We start from the raw sequence: 17718 nt of genomic DNA, 5'->3' as shown, positions 1-17718 counted from the left end.
ATTTGGAGTTGGATTACAATTTTAGTGTTCCTTGTGTCTCCAAAATGGATCATTTGGATCACATTTTGTAAGTTGAGTCTAACCCTCTATTCAATATACAAAACAATGATTTAGAGGATATTTCTACAGTTATTGATCCTGTTTTATCAGAGAGTTTTAACATTCAGTATAAAGAACTTGAGAATAAGTTATACAGATATAAACAGCTGCAATGGCAACATTTACATCTTGAAGCATCTATCTACCACAACGTTGTCCTTCATGACCTTCGAATAGTGAATATACCCACATATGGTACTGCATGTACAGAACTCCTGAAATGGTGGCAATCTATTAACTTGCAAGCTGGGCTTGATTACATGCATCTTTTAATAGATTTTTTCCAGTCTTTGGAAGGGACTCTATTGAGAGATATACATGCCATACAGGTAGATATATTAAACAACTTTTCAGGAGACAGTTATAAAATACAGTTAGAAGAACTGTATGACCATTTGGCCCTTTATGAGAAATGACTACAGATGACTAAAATAAAGAAATTGCAATGAGATCTCAGAGATTGTTAGAATGGAAATGTCTTTTCTTGGCCTAAAGAGGACCGCAGCAGAGGTATGAATACTTGAATTCCATCTCCCACTATTGCAGAGCTAGTGGAGTCCACTGAAGTACCTGCATGTGCATCCAGTAACAATGTGACTAACAACGTCCCTCCTATATCTTTGAATCCATCTGTGCATACAGCCCAACCAGTGAGATCCAATACGCCTTTTTTCCTCCAGCCCCTTTACCTATAGACAAGGGGCATTTGAGAAAATGCTCCAAGAGTTGTTCAAGGAAGAGGCGTTTACATCGAATAGATCAATCATGACAACAGGAGGGATGTCTACTCAGCACAAAACAGTCAACTGATATTCAATATTTCATCTATTGTTCTCAGTGAAGCATAACTTTCGTTGCTGAAAAGGGAGTTGAACTTTTTCCCCAGTAGATCTTCTGACATTTCAGATGTACTCTTAGACTTATGATTGTTTGCAAGAAATATATCTTTGTTTATGTGTTATCCTGAGCCCAGTATAGAGGAAAATATTTTTAAGGAACCAAGTACGTTTACTCCAAACATACATCCGCTCTTGGAGGCATTTGTTAGCATTTGTGAAACTGAGATTTTTGAATCTCTGAATAAAAGACATAGACATTCAATTTATAACTAATCTCACGATGAACAGATTGTACTAAGACAACTACATGAAGCATCACATATCGAGATACGCCCAGAGTGGTTATGGACAGTCAGTTTTATTAAGAGAGTATGTCTGATTTGCTATCTGATAATATTTATATTCATATTAATCTATCTATAGTAGATGGGTTGATTGATAGAATACAATTTTTTACATGATCTATTGATGATAGGACTTATCATGAGAGACCATTTTGAATACTTCTATGTGGAAAATCCAACAATACCAATAATTTATGGTCTCTCTAAGATCCACAAGGATCAGAAGAAACCCCCAATGCATCCAGTTGTATCTTCTAAAGGTTGGGCTATGGAGCCATTCTCCATTTATGTTGAGAAGACACTGCGACCTGTCTTGGATATGATACCAACTGTACCGTGTGATAAGAAAGAATTTCTCAAAGATTTATACCAATGGTCAAATGTTAATAGGGATGTCAGCAGTATTTGTTTAGTGACCCTTGATGTGAACTCTCTTTTTACAATAATACCAGATGATATTGGTATTGAGAATATCAGATTGTATCTAACTCTTGACTTTACCACTAGTAAGGTAGATAGTGCTTGCACCTTGTTAGAACTAATTCTTGACAACAATGTATTTATCTTTGGGAATCAATATTATCTGCAAAATGTTGGCATGGCCATGGGCACAGCATGTGCCAACAGCTATCCCAACTTTGTTTTAGCCTACTGGGAATGTAAACAAGTACTGACTGCCAATCAGTTTTATGAATTTGTGAGTTTGTATAGGCATTTTGTAGATTACATTTTCATTTTGTGGACAGGTCCTCTGGATAGTTTTAATGCTTTTATAGAGTACTTGCACAGTACCACCACATTTTTGAGGTTCAGTCATAATTTATCATGTAATAGTATGGATTTTTAGATGTTTCAGTTAAGACAGATGACCTATTAGGTTTTAATACAATGATGTATAGGAAACCCCACAAGGAAAATGTGATTTTACATAAGCCTAGTATGAATCCTGGACACGTGGCAAGAAATATTTTGAAAGGACAGTTTATGAGAGCCAGCAGGCTTTGCAATGTTAATAATGAATATGAAGCCCTAGTAGGTGGTATGAGTACAGAGTGTGTAGCACATGGTTATCCTAAAAAGGATGTCCAAATAAGTTTGAATAAAGTACATTCTATGCCTGATACCATAGTCAAACCATATTTTTCAGAGGGCCTCAGAGAAAGTAATATGATTGAGAATAATAGGTATGAGTCAAATAGGATCAATAGGGTAGTTCTTAACCTACTCGATATTGTTAACCACTCAAAATTAATCAATATCTTCCCCTCCCTAAACCTCTGTACCTCATCCATCTCCTGGTTCCAAAATTACCTTGCAGGGGATCCAGCAAGCTGTCCTATGGCAGCAACAATTATACCCCTTCTTCCAGTTAGCATAGGAGTCCTCCAAAGTTCCATCCTGAGGCCCCTACTTTTCTCTGTCATTACCAATCAACTCCAGTCCTCCACACCTTATGCCACCATAGTCCAATATGCTGATGATTCAACTCTTATATACTCTGCCTCCTCTCTTCAAACACTCCACAACCACACCCAGGAATCTTTCTTACTGGCTGCAAATTAGCTCACTATCTCCCACTTCATCCTTAACCCAAGCAAAACAAAACTTCTCCTCTTCCATCCAGGCAAACCCCCTCCCCAAGACAAAACCATCTCCCACCTCTTTCAGCATCTTATCCAAAAACAAAACCATCATTACCCCCTTCAACCCACACAGACAGCCAGCCCCAATTCACATACTATAGTGACCAACATGCAATTCAAGTAGACTTCCTCTTATTAAGGAAATGGTATTGGGGTAGAATGAGCAATTGCAAAGTTATCCCCACTTAAATAGTCCCCTCTGTGCTTCTGAACATTATTCATATTTCTGTTATTGGGTCATTGACCATAGCCTGCATTAATTATATTAATGTAGGTGTAGAAATAGACAACAATTTAAAGTTTGATATACATATTGTCCAAACCATTAAAAAAGTCCACAAGAAACTCGGTCTGCTGTATAGGAAGAATAAATTCCTAACCAATAATACTAAATCCACTATTGCCCGAACACACCTCCTATCTTCTCTCTTATATGCTTCCCCAGTACTTACCAACCTCCGTAAAACTGATCTTGCCAAACCTGAATCTTGCTACAATAAGATAGCCAAATTTGCAACTGGTGCTTCATATAGATCCCATCACTGCACATCACTTAGACAACTAAACTAGATTGAACTTTCCCAACTACTATACTTCAATCAACTAACCTTCACTCACAAAATCCTTCATCACCCCAATAAAACTCCTGCTCTTCATAACCTCTTGCAGCCATACAACTCCTCTAGATATACCTCTGCTCTTTCAACAGATCCCTCCTACATGTCTCCAAAACAAACAGTGCAGTCAGTGAATCACTATTTTCATACTATGTTTCCAAATTATGGCATAAATTCCCAATCCCTCTTAATTCCAACTGCTCAATTCCACAATTCAAATTGCTACTGAAAATACATCTTTCAAATTCCTGGCTCTGTCCCTGTAACCTTACATGATAGCCCAAATTCCCTTCCTCAGAAGTTAGCAACCCCTTATGAATGTCTTCACTATGCCTCTGAAACTGGAACTGGCTACTGTATTATATTCAAGCACAACTATCTCTCCTGTGCAATTATTTATGTATTCTCTCTATCTCCAACTGTGATTTATGTATTTGCTCTATCTCCAACAGGCATGGTTAACATCACAGATCAAAATAGTATTGAATTATTATAACCTCACAATTTTTTTCCAATACATGAAATTGTAATCAGTGACATTGTTGGTTGCAAACGACTATTACTTCTTTATGTAATTGCTGTCTTTCTCACTCTCTTTTGTATAGCATTGTATTCTTTTGGATTATTTTTGTATTACTTGCTACTTTTACTTATTTAATATTTGTTTACCGGGAGAGTCCAACTTTGAACAAAGCCAATTTTCAGTGGAGGCCCAGAGAGAAACAATCCAGATGTATGTCTTTGTAACATGGGAGGAAACCGGAGCACCCGGAGAAAATCCACAAACATCAAACAGCTTCTGCCACATCCTGATCTGAATCTGAACTGTTCATCTCCCATCTTACTTTTTACTACTTTGCATATTCTTTTATCAGTCACCCTCTCTAAAACCTTCATGCAGTATGACAGGAGTATGATACCTTTGTACTGCCCACAGTTGTGAATGCTCCCTTTGTTCTTGTGCACTGGCACTATTATGCTTATTCTCCAGCCATCTGGGATGCACCATTCTCGGCATATTGCTATGCATGTGCCATCTGTTGAGTCCCTTTCCAGAAGCTGGCAGAGTGCCTCTAATGCCTTGCTCTTCCTTGTTGTAATTGCTCTGTTAGTTTTTTTTGTTAGCCATCCAGTATTTCTTCTTAACCTGATCCATCTTTTTGATCTACCGTTTTTTCCCTGCATTACATCTTTCTTTTGATGACTTCCTAAACTTCTACAGTCCACCACTAGCCATCCTTATGTACCTTATCTCCGTGCCAGGCTTGGCTGCATATCAGTTCTATAGTCTTCACACATGCTGTTTTGAGGCATGGCTATTCATCATCTCTATCTGTGTCCTTAAACTCTTGTGCTTTTTCTCCAGCCAATGTCTAGGTCTTCTGCCTAGTCTCTGTTTGCCTTAGAGTTTCTGTAATCACTGCTTGCAGCTGATTGTGGCAATCAATGGTTTATGCTCTGGAATGACTGTTTAAGTGGGAATAACTTTGCAATTGCTGATTCTACCCTAATACCGTTTCCTTAATAAGAGGAAGTCTACTTGAATTGCATGTTGGCCACTATAGTATCTGAATTGGGGCTGTTTGTCTTGTTGAATCACATGTTGGCCACCATCAATCCATTTGTCAGACAAACGTCTAGAATGGCTTCTGTTTTTTTATTTCTGTTGCCCCACCCATGTGGACCCAGGCAGTCCCCATATCCTGTTCTGTTTTATATATATATATAGTTATATATATATATGTATGTGTATATAAATATATATATATATATATATATATATATATATATATATATATATATATATATATATATATATATACACACACACACACACACACACGCACACACACACACATATATATATATATATATATATATATATATATACACACACACACACACACACACACACACACACACACACACATACACACACACACACACAAACATGCACACAGAGTTTACCTCAATCATTTTATCTCAAGAGGTGGAGGGATAAATTCTGCACCTGACTGCACCCTAGGTTACCTATCTGACTAACAGCACCAGTGCTGGTGAGAATAGGCATGTAAGAGCTCAGGAGTGAGGAACCAATGCCAGCTTACCAATCCTGAGGTTTTATGGCTGAGCTCAGTGCACTTTCAACAACTGCAGGACTACTGGTGAATCACCTACAAGAAACCTAATGTGCACATGCTCCAAGTGCTGCTCCATTCAGCCAGGCATCACTCCCTCTATCTTGTTTCAGAATCCTATCACATATTCAGACCTGCTGGAAACTGAGGCCAAAATATCAATATATGTCAGAGGACCAATTTATTCCATACAGATTCCTGGCAACCACAAAACAGAATTTAATGAGTTTCAGACTAATAAAATATTGTTTCATAGCCTACTGTTGCTTACCTTCCATGTGGTCCACAAAAGATTTCTAAATGTGTTTACTGAACTACCCATATAAAAAAGTACTTTACTTAGTGGTTAATTCAACTACGCATCAGTTAGCTTGAACACCTATATCACAAAGTTTGGGTATATCCAGAGATTCCCTAGGGTTAGTAAATGCTAACTCCGTTGTATAAATAGTTAACTAGCCCACTAGGGGGTCAGAAATTATCTATACCTTGTCCTCACTAATAATACTGCCACTTACACTACTCCTATAATATCCTCATCTCTCATCAGATAAGATCACAAATCAGTAATTTTCTCTTTAAGGCATCTAAACCCACCACAATGACCACATCTAAGTTCAAGGATTTTAACAAGGCAAATTATTAGACCTATAAAAATGTAACTACACGTTTTCAAGCCCCATGTAGCCTTAACTGTGATATAAGTGAATTTTACTCCCATCAAGCAAAAACAGTAAATGAAGCAGTCACAATCACAATGAAATATCCTGAGGAATATAAAAGTAAATCATCTGGGTGGTCACTATAAGCTCTATAGCAGCATAAAAAAAATATTAAATATTATAATAAATCAAAATCTACATATTTGAAATATATGACCAAAGGTCAGCAAAAATCTGAAAGTTACCATAAGGGAGAACAAAGTGGAAAACAAATTAAAAATAGCATCTGAAGTCAGGGCTATCTAAGCATCATTCAAGGTGAATGGAGAATTCCAGTCTGGATCAGTGTCTTGCCTGCATTTGTTACAAGCATGGAAAGTTCTGACATGTCTTTCCATATATTCCTGAGAGAACTGTACATTGTCATTCACTCCTACAAGGAAAACTACCATGAAATAGTCATATTTGTCAAGTGAAGAGGTCCTAAAGGCTCTTGTGACATCCAAGATGCTTTGATCCAAAAGACAACTCACATACTCTCTCTGTCCAACCTTGTGAGTAACAAGTTTGTCTGCCTAACTATAAAGTTTCCTATAACTAGAACTTTTTTGTTATGACTGTGGTTTGGAGTGACAGACTTGAATTTGTTTGGCTCAAGCTGACTCTATTGAAAGACTGAACGAGGGAGATGAAAGCCTAATTTTCACCAAGAGCTAGTGTTCTTAGTTCTGGAAGGCATTGGCAGGGATTTTCTACAGCCTAAATTTAGTGTGATGCAGAGTGCTGCTCACAGGGCATGCTCATTTGTAAGAGACAAGCATCTCGATTACTTAAGTATTTACACCTGTCACTGATAGAATTGTTTATGCTGAGCAAGAGTTTATTTGTAAGCACGAGGCAATTAATACACTGCTTTAGGAAGCCTTTCACTATGAGTCTGATAACATAGGGGAAACAGGTAGACAGAATTTCCATGTTGTTTAGTGACTGGTGGGTTAAACAGAACAATCTTATGAGCAGCGGAGTAAGTAAATTATAACGTGGATTATTTTTCACAGCAGGATAGAATCACTGTTTTTATAGCTGGGATGCACATACTAATTATATTAGGATACACAGAATAAGCATAAAGAGGTGTTTGTTAAAAGGGTATATTTGTGGCGAGGTACATGTTATACTATTGTAAGAGATAAGGAGAATAGCTTTAATAAAAAAGACTTTGCTAGCACCACCAGAGGTGCCAGAAGCTGTTGAAGACTGAGGGGGGGGGGGGGTGACAGAGCCACTTAGTGATCTAAAAAAGGCAATTTATTTTAAAACTATTTACTACCACACCATAGGTTCACTTGTAGGACATTTTAAGCTTAGCCAATTTTCATTTTGGTGCTTGAATTAACATTTCCTGATTGGTCTTACCTATCCCATGCCTGATGTTTTTATATTAGCCCTAGTGAGAATAAATGTGATCACACTGTGGATTATTTGAGGGGACCCATGTAAGGGATGCAGCATTTAGGAACTGCCTCTATCCATTAGTGGCACAAGGGGTAATCCTGGAGTACATTTTCTATTACCCATCCTTAGATCCAAGTTGCATTTGAATATGGACAGGGCTGATCTTTGTTTTACTTGAATGGATAGTCTGTTCTGGATATATATCCATCTCTCCACAACATTCAGTTTAGATACCTGGAATGAGTATTTCTGATGCCATTTGACTTGCTGTTGTTCAGTAGGTCCATCTGCTTTAGGTCAGAGGATGCCTTATATGCCAGACACATCACCTCTAAACACTCTGTAGGATACTGAGTATAGTGATAAAACTTTGAGTTGGTCCATGCAAGACCTACTGTTTAGGACTTTTTAGTAAGGTATCTCTGTGAGTATTCCAATTGTTGCATGGGTCTGGACAGATACATGCCAAAGTGGGCATTATACAAAATGACTGACATAATGAGGGCTTTGTAAAGGGGGACAATAACATCTCTAGATCTAATCACAATCAATTTGTTTATAAGCTGTGCAATATAGAAAGACTTTCCTATGACTCTGGGCACATGTTGGTCAAATGTTAGGTCACTGTATACACACGTTCCCAAATGCCAAACAACTGGGTAAGTTCTCAAGGCACATTGTCAATTAGTCAGTTCCATGGAGTAGATGACTTCCGAAAGGATATGATAATGTATTTCTTGGAGTTTAGCTTCAATTCATGATTCTGGTACCAGTTATTGTTTGTGCCAAACCTTCCTGCATGATGGTTAAGTAATTTGGGGATTCAATAACTGCTCCTAGCTTGCAGTCATCTCAAACTTAGTTGGCCAAAGCCCTTTGGTATTTCCTTTTACTTTTGAGATGTATATGCCAAACAGAAAAAGTCTCAGCACAGAACCCTGGGGGATACCATTGGTGACTGGTCTCTTCCCCTATTTTAATCTCCTGCATTCTGTGAGGAAGTATACATGTATGCGTTCTTTGATTCACCTTCCTGATTGCATTAACCTAATTGTATTAAATTGTATTCCTTGTGTAATACAGCACCACTTGTTAGAATGTGTTTTAAATTTGTAGTTTGGAACAGTCTTCTAGTGAGCAATCAAACAAAATGTATGAACCAATAATGACAAAACTACTAATTTCAGAAAATCTCAACCATAAAAGGCAACTCTGACTTCTGTCATTACAATCCACCAATATCAGTAAATATGCAAAATCTCTGCAGAAGTAAGTAATCTAAATAATTCCACATTAAAGGGATCTGTAACTAATGAAGAGGTTGCTGCTAGCAAACAACTTTATATTTCATTGTTTCATCTTCAAATAAAGTGCCTGTTGCCCTTGAAGAATAAATTGCCTATGCTACATTAATAAATAAGCCAGTAATTTTGCAATGGGGAATGGATGTCAAACTGATAACGGATTCATAGTTACTAAGTAACTCCTTCAAGGGAGGACATTCACAGGACTGCAGCATGCACTCCCATTAAAGTACAACACAGTACAGTATCAGTGATCCATCTGCATACTGTGGGAGTAAAACCCACAGCCTTCTGCATCAAAAGCAAATATACTACCTGTTGTGCTACTAACAATGCAAACAACTTAGCATAAGTATCATTGAACTTCTCTTCCCCTGGAGCTCTCAGATCCCTGTAAAATCCACTTGATGATCAACTAAATCTCTTAACTTCTCAGCACAAGAAATCTGGAAAAAGCAAAAATTTATTTGGGGGGGGGGGCAAAGGCCCAAAACCAGGGACACATTTGAAATAGTCCTTGTATAATCTTAGAAAGTTGCTAAAACAAAGTGTTTTGTGTTACCATGTGTTTCCTGAAAGATAGGAAGACTGAAACTTAAAGAGCTATCATTATTAAGAGAATTCAGTTCTCACTGGTTTGCCGAAAAACACAAATTTTAAGAGGAACAGACCAAAAATATGAGCCAAATATTCTGTGAAAATCTGGACAGTGGAGAGCTATGGACTCAGCTCCCTGAGTGGTGGTATGGGTAGAGAATTCAGGCTCTTGTTTGAGCCTGAGTAACTACCAGGTGTACCTAAATGGGGCATTTTACACACACACACACACACACACACACACACACACACACACACACACACACATGCATGGGAGCAGCATAAGTCCTGCAAATAAAATAACAAAACTCTCCTTACTGGTATGACTCTGGCAGCACCAATGGAACAGTGGCAGCATAACTCCTGTAACACAGAGCAATAAAAGAACAAGAACAGCTAGTTTAGTTAGTTTAACTTCCCCGTGCGAATCCACATTACCATGAAAACTCCACATCATTAATTTTTCCTGACAGGTCTTGAAGCTATAAAGATGGGGGTGGCTCTCCTTCCCCCTGGCTCCATGGTTCCGGCACCCATGAGCACCACTCCATGCAAACAAAAGGCCTATATTTACTTAAACAATTTTAAATGTCAGAACTAGTGAAGATAAGTGTACAGATGAAGACAGATACACTTGCAGCTGTTCCAAGCATGTTGCTGTGATTATGTACGGCATAGTGCTTAGTGTAGCTCCACAGTACAATGCAGTGCTTAGTGTGGCTCCACAGTACGATGCAGTGCTTAGCGTGGCTCCACAGTATGATGCAATGCTTAGTGTGAATCCACAGTATAATGCAATGCTTAGTGTGGCTCCACAGTACAATGTAGTACTTAATGTGGCTCCATAGTGTGATGCAATGCTTAGTGTGGCTCCACAGTACAATGCAGTGCTTAGTGTGGCTCCACAGTACGATGCAATGCTTAGACTAAAATGTCTTATTTGTAACAGACAAAAACAGGAAAAAGCTCAATACAAAACGCACATTTTATCTGATGAATAGCATTTGCTAGTGGCCTTCACTTCTGCCACCTGAGAAAAAAAAAACAATTTAATTTCCAGCAATGTCACAAAAACATTTAAAAATTAGTGTAGCAGTAGCCATGTACTTGATATTATACAGAAAACAGATAAAAGTAACTTTGGCTGTAGTACAGAGTCAATACAGAATCAACCGGTCACAATTAAGGGTGCTCACCTCAGTCTGTAGCTTTTTTTAGCTAATCAGAGGCTACCAGAGCTAAAATTCCCTATTTTTCTAAACAAGAAAAATTGGGAAAAATGTAAAGCACATTAGCCAGCAGCAGCACACATTTCTTATCCTCGGCAGTATTCACTCTCCTTCAGACCACTCTAGCTTTCTCCACTGCCACCAGACTCAAACAGTAACATTCATTTTTACTATGTATTGTAATTTTTTCTTCTTTCTGTACTGAAAACAACTTCATGTCAGCTACATAGTTTATATAAACATTGCAGCCTTGTAGGTGGCTTTCTATTATATTTCAAAGTCAAAATGTAGACTTTCTAATGTTTTTAATACTGTGTGCTACTTTTTGTAATATAGTGAGGGTTATGTTAGGTTTACAGTAATGATTTTTAGTAGATAAATATTGGTATGTATGTTTTTCTTTTTGGATCTACTCTGCTGGTAATGATTTTTTTTTCTAAACTACTTGGTTTCTGCTGTTATTATCTTTTAGTTTTATTGCTCCAGCTTTTTTAGTCTAATTTTGGTAAACTTAATTTCTGTGATACTCCTTTATGTTGACACAGCTATGTTGGGGAGTTTGTATATGTTTTGTATGTGGAGTATATACAGTTTTATTGGTGTACATGTTTATGTGAATGGGGCTGAGATACAAAGATTTATTACAGTATTAGGGAGCAGTTGATGGCACTCATAAAGGAGAGATAAACATCTAAGAAAACACACACATTGATGCTAAATATAAAACACTTGACAGCCTGGTGTGTGAGCCATGAAGCAGATTATAATATAGGTTTAAGAATTGAGTTTCATGATGATTAACAAGACCATGAGTTACGTCATGAGCTAAGTTCTGTAATCGTACAGCACAAGATATTTCATGTATCACACAATCCAGACCCCCATGTATTCTATTCATCCATTTTATCTTTTTAAGTTTGGTTTGCTCTTACCCATTCATTTTAATAAGATGTGATAGCCGCATAGACTGTATATTGAATAGGAGTTTAAACAGGGTAGACAGATTTGTATGACTGGACTATTTTATGCATTACTTTCTACTGTTGTTGTTCTGAGGTATGATTTCATTTTCTAATGGCACAGGTAATCTTCTTATTTTAAGATTTTCATTTTAATGACTTTTGATTTAATTTTTGTGAGTTTCATTAGATGGCAGTAATAATTTATATTTTATATGTCAGAAGAAACAATGGAAAAATCCCAGGATGATGGTAAATAAAAACAGAAAACCAAGAAAAAGTACAAGAAGAGAAAATAAGGCCAACAAATGTAATACAAATTGTTAAGTGCTTTCAATTACTCATCAGACCATAATTCTTATCACAAACTCAACAATTAAATATAGCTCACCCATGTCACATGACCCAGTTCTGATTAATTAATCAGACACAACAAAAAAAACTAAACAAATCCATCTAATAAGAGCTAAATAAGAAATAAATATATTGAAAACAGTAATAGAAAATTGATAGACAATACTATTTGCACTTATTTCTATGCTGGTTCCTGATTAAATCCACCATATAGTTCACATTGTTGTTGAGCCCAGGTTTACAATAGTCATGACATAATATTTGCCATTTTAACTCTCTAAATTCAAGACAGGAACATAGAGATGTTTCAACTGTTCCCAGGGTAGATGTATTTTAAAAAGTCCTTTTTTTCACTGATGAAAGGGCCAGGGAAAACACTTCTGGTGCTATGGTAGGTTACATGCAGTGCAAAGAATGTGGTTTACCTAAGTGTTATTCCTGTGAGCCTTTTTATATTGCAAAGATGAACAGGGAGTTTAGGAAGAGAATCTGTGTGCATCAATATGCCATAAGACTCAAAAATAAACAGAATCCTTTAGGTAAACATTTGACAGTATGTCGAAGTTTTAAAAAAATATATTTTTATCATTGACCCAATAGTTTTAATAAAGATAGGGACAATGAACTTGAATTTAGAGAGTTAAAATAGCAGATATTATTTCATGAATATTGTGAACCTGGACTCAACAACAATGTGAATTATAAGGTGGTTTTAAACAGGAACCAGCATAGAAGTGAGTGCAAATAGTATTGTTTGTTAATTTTGTATTATTGTTTTCAATATATTATTTTTTATTTATCTATTAGATTTTTTTTTTAGTTTTTAGTTGTATTTCATTAATTAATCAACATGGGTCATGTGACATGGGTGAGCTCTATTTAATTGTTGAGTTTGTGATAATAATAATGTTCTGATGAATGCCAGACTAGCCAAAAGTCCTTAATTTTTATCAAATTTGCTGGAATTATTGTTTTCTCCTCTGGTGTTTTCTTTCTTGGTTTTATATTTTATATGTACAATGTGTCAATTGCTTTTTTCCTCCTTTAAGTGTATAGGGGCCATAGCTGCAGGGATTAATAACCCGGATAGAATAGTAATAACACTTGAAGACACAGGGTAGGGATAAAATGCAAATGCTTGAAAAAATGAGCTCAGATAGACATTTTATTATACCCATTTATGTGTCAATTGCCAGGATGAAAAACAGTTGCACTCTGCACTCTGTACTTGATATATGTTTTATCACACTCCTTCATCATGTGTCCATTGTCATGATAAATATATAAACATACATGATGTGATGGTTATATTAATAAAGACTAGGTATGAGAGTGCTGATTCCCACATTGCAGGTGATAGGAACTGACCTCAATAAAAATCAAGAGTTTATTAGAGTTTGAGCCTATGTACTGTTTTCGAGAAGATACTGTTTTCTAGGATATTTGTAGGATTAGTCTTGAGATGTTTTTAAAGAACTAAACCACAATTGCTTACCAAGTCACTGTAAATAAATCCTGTATGTTTACTCTGTTTTACAGAACTGTCTATTACAAACTCCTTTGTTACATCTGCTAACATCACAAATGCATCCAGTAACAGCATAATGTCAGCTACAACCAGCAAAGCAGCAGGTATTGTTTAAACATTTCATAGTATTATTGTTAGGGGAAATGTACATTACCTATATAGTACAAGTTTACATTTCCAAATAGTATGCAAATTAGATTTGTATATGCATATACTTTAGACTTGAAGCAATACTTTTAAAAAGGTAAAATGCACCAGTTTCACCATTACTATAGTCCCATGATAGCTGGCAGTGTTAATTAGGAACTGTGGCGTTCAGTAAATCAGTAAATCTGATTATTTGCAGATTCAACAATGATAGAGCAAATGCTGTTTCTCTTTTTGTTTTCCATTCTCTCTCTTTCTCAGTAACATACCATACATACATACAATAACCATGGCCATTCTTTTTGAGCCCCAAATCAACAGCCATATATTTATTTATTTATTTATTTTTATTTTACAGTTTGTTTACCGGGATAGTCCAGTGGGCCAAAAGAGACCATTTTCAATGGAATCCTGGGGAGAAAAGCTCCAACATGGTTAAAAATTAGACATTGTAACAACAAAAAGATATTACATAGTTTTAAAACATAACAGTATACAAGAAATATAACTCTTATTACAAAAATAAATACTTTGTTTTCCAGACATATTATGGTGTAGCATGCACCAGCAAGGGAAAAGAGGGGAAGTTCAGGGTGATAGGAGGAGGGGGTGTAGGAGTTGAAAGTATGAGGAGGTTGGGAGGGAAATTGACTAGAATGTAGAATAAGTAGTAAGTGGGGATCAAGGTTGTAGTAAGTGATAGTGTGCGAGATAGAGGAGTATCAGAAAAAGTGAGGAGAGGTAGAGAGAAATCAGGAGGGGTGAGAGCGTGAACATTCCCAATGAGATGAGAGGTGGGAATGGAGTAGAGTCTTAATGGATGAGTGGTTATTGGTGGTATGAATTTGTGGTGGAAGGAAATTCCAGAGCCTTGCTAGAGAGAAGGATAGCAGATGTTTGCCTGGGGTGTGTACAGGCTTGTATAGTTCAATTGTGGGACCTGAGTAATCTGTCTGGTCGGTGCATTTTGAGAGTGGAGGCAAGGGAGGGGCAGAGAAAGGGTTTAAAGATGAGTTTATGTGCATAAGTAAGTTGGATATATGAGAGGTAATTGGGCAATTCAAGACAATTTTAGTATGTGGAGGGCATTACAGTGGTGGGTGGAGGATCTGGTTCCAGAGGCAAACTTTTCAATTTTGTTATAGCAGGAACCAATTTTGTCTTTAGACTAGACTGAAGGTTAGTAAAGAGGGGGGCACTGTACAAGAGGGAGGGAAGAAGGAAGGTGGTAGACAGTATGTGTCTAGTTGAGGGGGGTGAGATAGCAGTTTTGATGATAAAGCATACCTAGTTTTTGGTGGGTTTTCCTTATGTTTGCTTGAAGGTGAATATTGAATTTTAATTGATCATCTATAAGGATGCCGAGTAGTTTTGTGTGGGGTACGATTTCAGTAGATGTATTGTTTTGACTATTTATGAGGAAGGAGTTCTTGTCAATAGTGGTACATTTTGTGGGGGTGATTATCATAATTTTAGTTTTGGAGGCATTAAGTGCTAGGTGATTATTTAACATTCAGCACTCAGTTGAGGAGAAGGCTTCTAGAGTTAGTGTCAGAAGTTTGGTGAGGGATTCAGCGGAGCAGATTATTGTCGAATCGTGGGCATATTGGATGAGCTTTGTATTAAGAATACACTGGTGGAAGTCATTTATGAATATGTTCAATAGCAGAGGGCCTAATATAGAGGCCTGTGGCGCACCTGTTGGAGTATTTAGGAAAGAGGCTGTACTGTTTTTCCACTTGACGGCTTGTTGCCTATCAGAGCGGTAACTAAAGAACCAGTTTATAGAGGAGGTGGACAGATTAAGATGAGAGCATTTAGACAAGAGGAGGGTATGGGAGATAGTATCGAAAGCCTTGGATAAGTCTAGCAGTAGGGTAGATACGAGATTACTGACATCACATGCAGAACTGTCGGTTTCAAGGAAAGAGAGGAGCGTGGTGGTGCTGCTGTGTCCAGATCTAAATCCATGTTGTGCCGGGGTTATGAGGAGGTTATCTAGGAGGTAGGGCAGTAGTTGTAGATGAATGCACTTTTCTAGAATTTTAGAGATAGGGGAGAGGATGGCAATGGGATGGAAATTAGAGATGCTGATATTGTTACCCCCTTTGCGAAGGGGAATGATGAAGGCTTTTTTCCAGAGTAGTGGTATGTAAGATTCTTAAATTGATCAGTTTATTAAGATGGAGATGGGGAGGGCTAAGCCATTGGCAGCAAGCTTGAGGAAATTAAATGGGAGGTTATCTGAGGCATTTGAATATGGTTTCAGTTTTTGTAGGAGTTTTTTGTGGTAGCAATAGGGATGGGTTTGAGAGAAAAGGTGGGGGGTTGAGAGGTATTGGAGGTAGTGGAGGGTGTGTTAGGGGAGGTAGGAGAATGCAGGGAAGGTATGTTTGTTGAGAAAGATGTGGTGAGTTTGGCTATTGACTCTATGAAGGAGGAATTAAATTGCACAGCTAAGGAGGCAGAGGCGCTAGGATCTGGGCATGGGTTTTTCTTTTTACCAGGATGGAGGAGGGTCAAGATACTGCTCCAAAACATTTTGGGGTTAGTATTGTGATTATTTTGAAGTAAGGAGAATTAAGATTTCTGGTCAGAGCCTATGTGTTGTTTGACTTTGTTGCATAGGTGCTTATAATCAGTCAGAGAGGAGGAGGTTTTGTATTTCTGATAAAGTTTCCATGCCTGAGGGTTACGGTCTGTTTGGTTATCCAAGGGGTGGTATTGTGTTTTACTCTTAGCTGTAGGGGCAGCAAAGCTGTCTAATAGGTCGATGAATGTAGTATTAAAATAAGTAACTATTATCCAAGGGTAGGGATTTTAGAGGGTTCCAGTTTATGTGCTTTACAGAGTCAGAGAAGGCTTGAGGATTGAAGTGTTACATAGAGTGAGTGGATATATAGTTGTGATTTATATGAAGAGGGGAGAAAAAACGATGGGCGAACGTGGGAAGATGATCGCTAAGAGAGTCTGGAAGGGTGCTACTGTCAGAGATAGGAAGGGGATGAGAAACTAGTATCCAGTCTAGGGTGCTGCCAGAGGAGCTGTCCTTAGAGAGTCTGGTAGGTAAGTTAATTAGCTGGGTGAAGTTATATAAGTTTAGATTTTGGGAGGCTGTGGGTGATAGAATGGTAGTCAAATTAATATTAATGTCGCCCAGAATTACAGTTTCATTTTGTATGTTATTTGAAAACCAGGAGAGGATTTCCTCCAGAACAGGGATGTTGTTGCCAGGGGGAATGTATAGGACAGCAATACAAATGTTTTTGTTTATTTTTAGGAATGCTAGAGTTAGCTCGGCAGTATCAAATTGGGGTATGGTCTTAGTATAGGGTGTTATAGATAAGGAGGAAGAGAAGAGAAGAGCTACTCCACTACCTTTCTTATGGGTTCTGTCATTTCTTATAATACTGTAGCTGGGAGTAGTAATTTCAGGGTCAGTTATATGAGGTTTTAGCCATGTTTCGGAGATAGAGAGAATGTCAGGGTGATTGTGGAGGAGCCAGGCATGGAAGTTGGGAATTTTGCTGCATACGCTTTGGGCATTTAGTGTTACAAAATGATTAGATTTATATCCCAAAAGAAAGATAAATGTTTCAAAACTTAGATAATGATTAATTTCTCTTCTGTTGCTACTTCTGGGTTGGCCAGAGATAGATTTAACTTATGGCATATGAGTGTGAACTTTTTTATATGCATTTGTAAAAATTTGTACAGTCCCGCCAGTGTCATGTAAGGGAGAATCATAAAAAAATATGCAGATAAATAAGAACGTAAGAGGGAAAATAAAGGAAGAAAAAGCC

General features: G+C 37.4%; 1 protein-coding gene across 8 annotated transcripts in view; it reads left to right on the top strand.

Moving 5' to 3' along the window:
- The window catches only part of LOC122800909 (hepatitis A virus cellular receptor 1-like), a 327925-nt gene that overhangs the window by 295758 nt on the left and 14449 nt on the right, over positions 1-17718 (top strand). For all 8 annotated transcript variants that reach the window (XM_044070261.1, XM_044070254.1, XM_044070257.1 and 5 more), the window contains one exon: positions 13780-13872. In XM_044070261.1, the coding sequence (XP_043926196.1) occupies positions 13780-13872 (93 nt within the window). The remainder of the gene's footprint in view (positions 1-13779; positions 13873-17718) is intronic.

The sequence above is a fragment of the Protopterus annectens genome, chromosome 4.part1, assembly GCF_019279795.1.
Source record: "Protopterus annectens isolate FY-2018-M chromosome 4.part1, PAN1.0, whole genome shotgun sequence".
NCBI classification, from domain to species: Eukaryota; Metazoa; Chordata; order Ceratodontiformes; family Protopteridae; genus Protopterus; species Protopterus annectens.
Note: the sequence above shows the minus strand (reverse complement) of the source record. Positions and strands in the feature narration are given on the sequence as shown.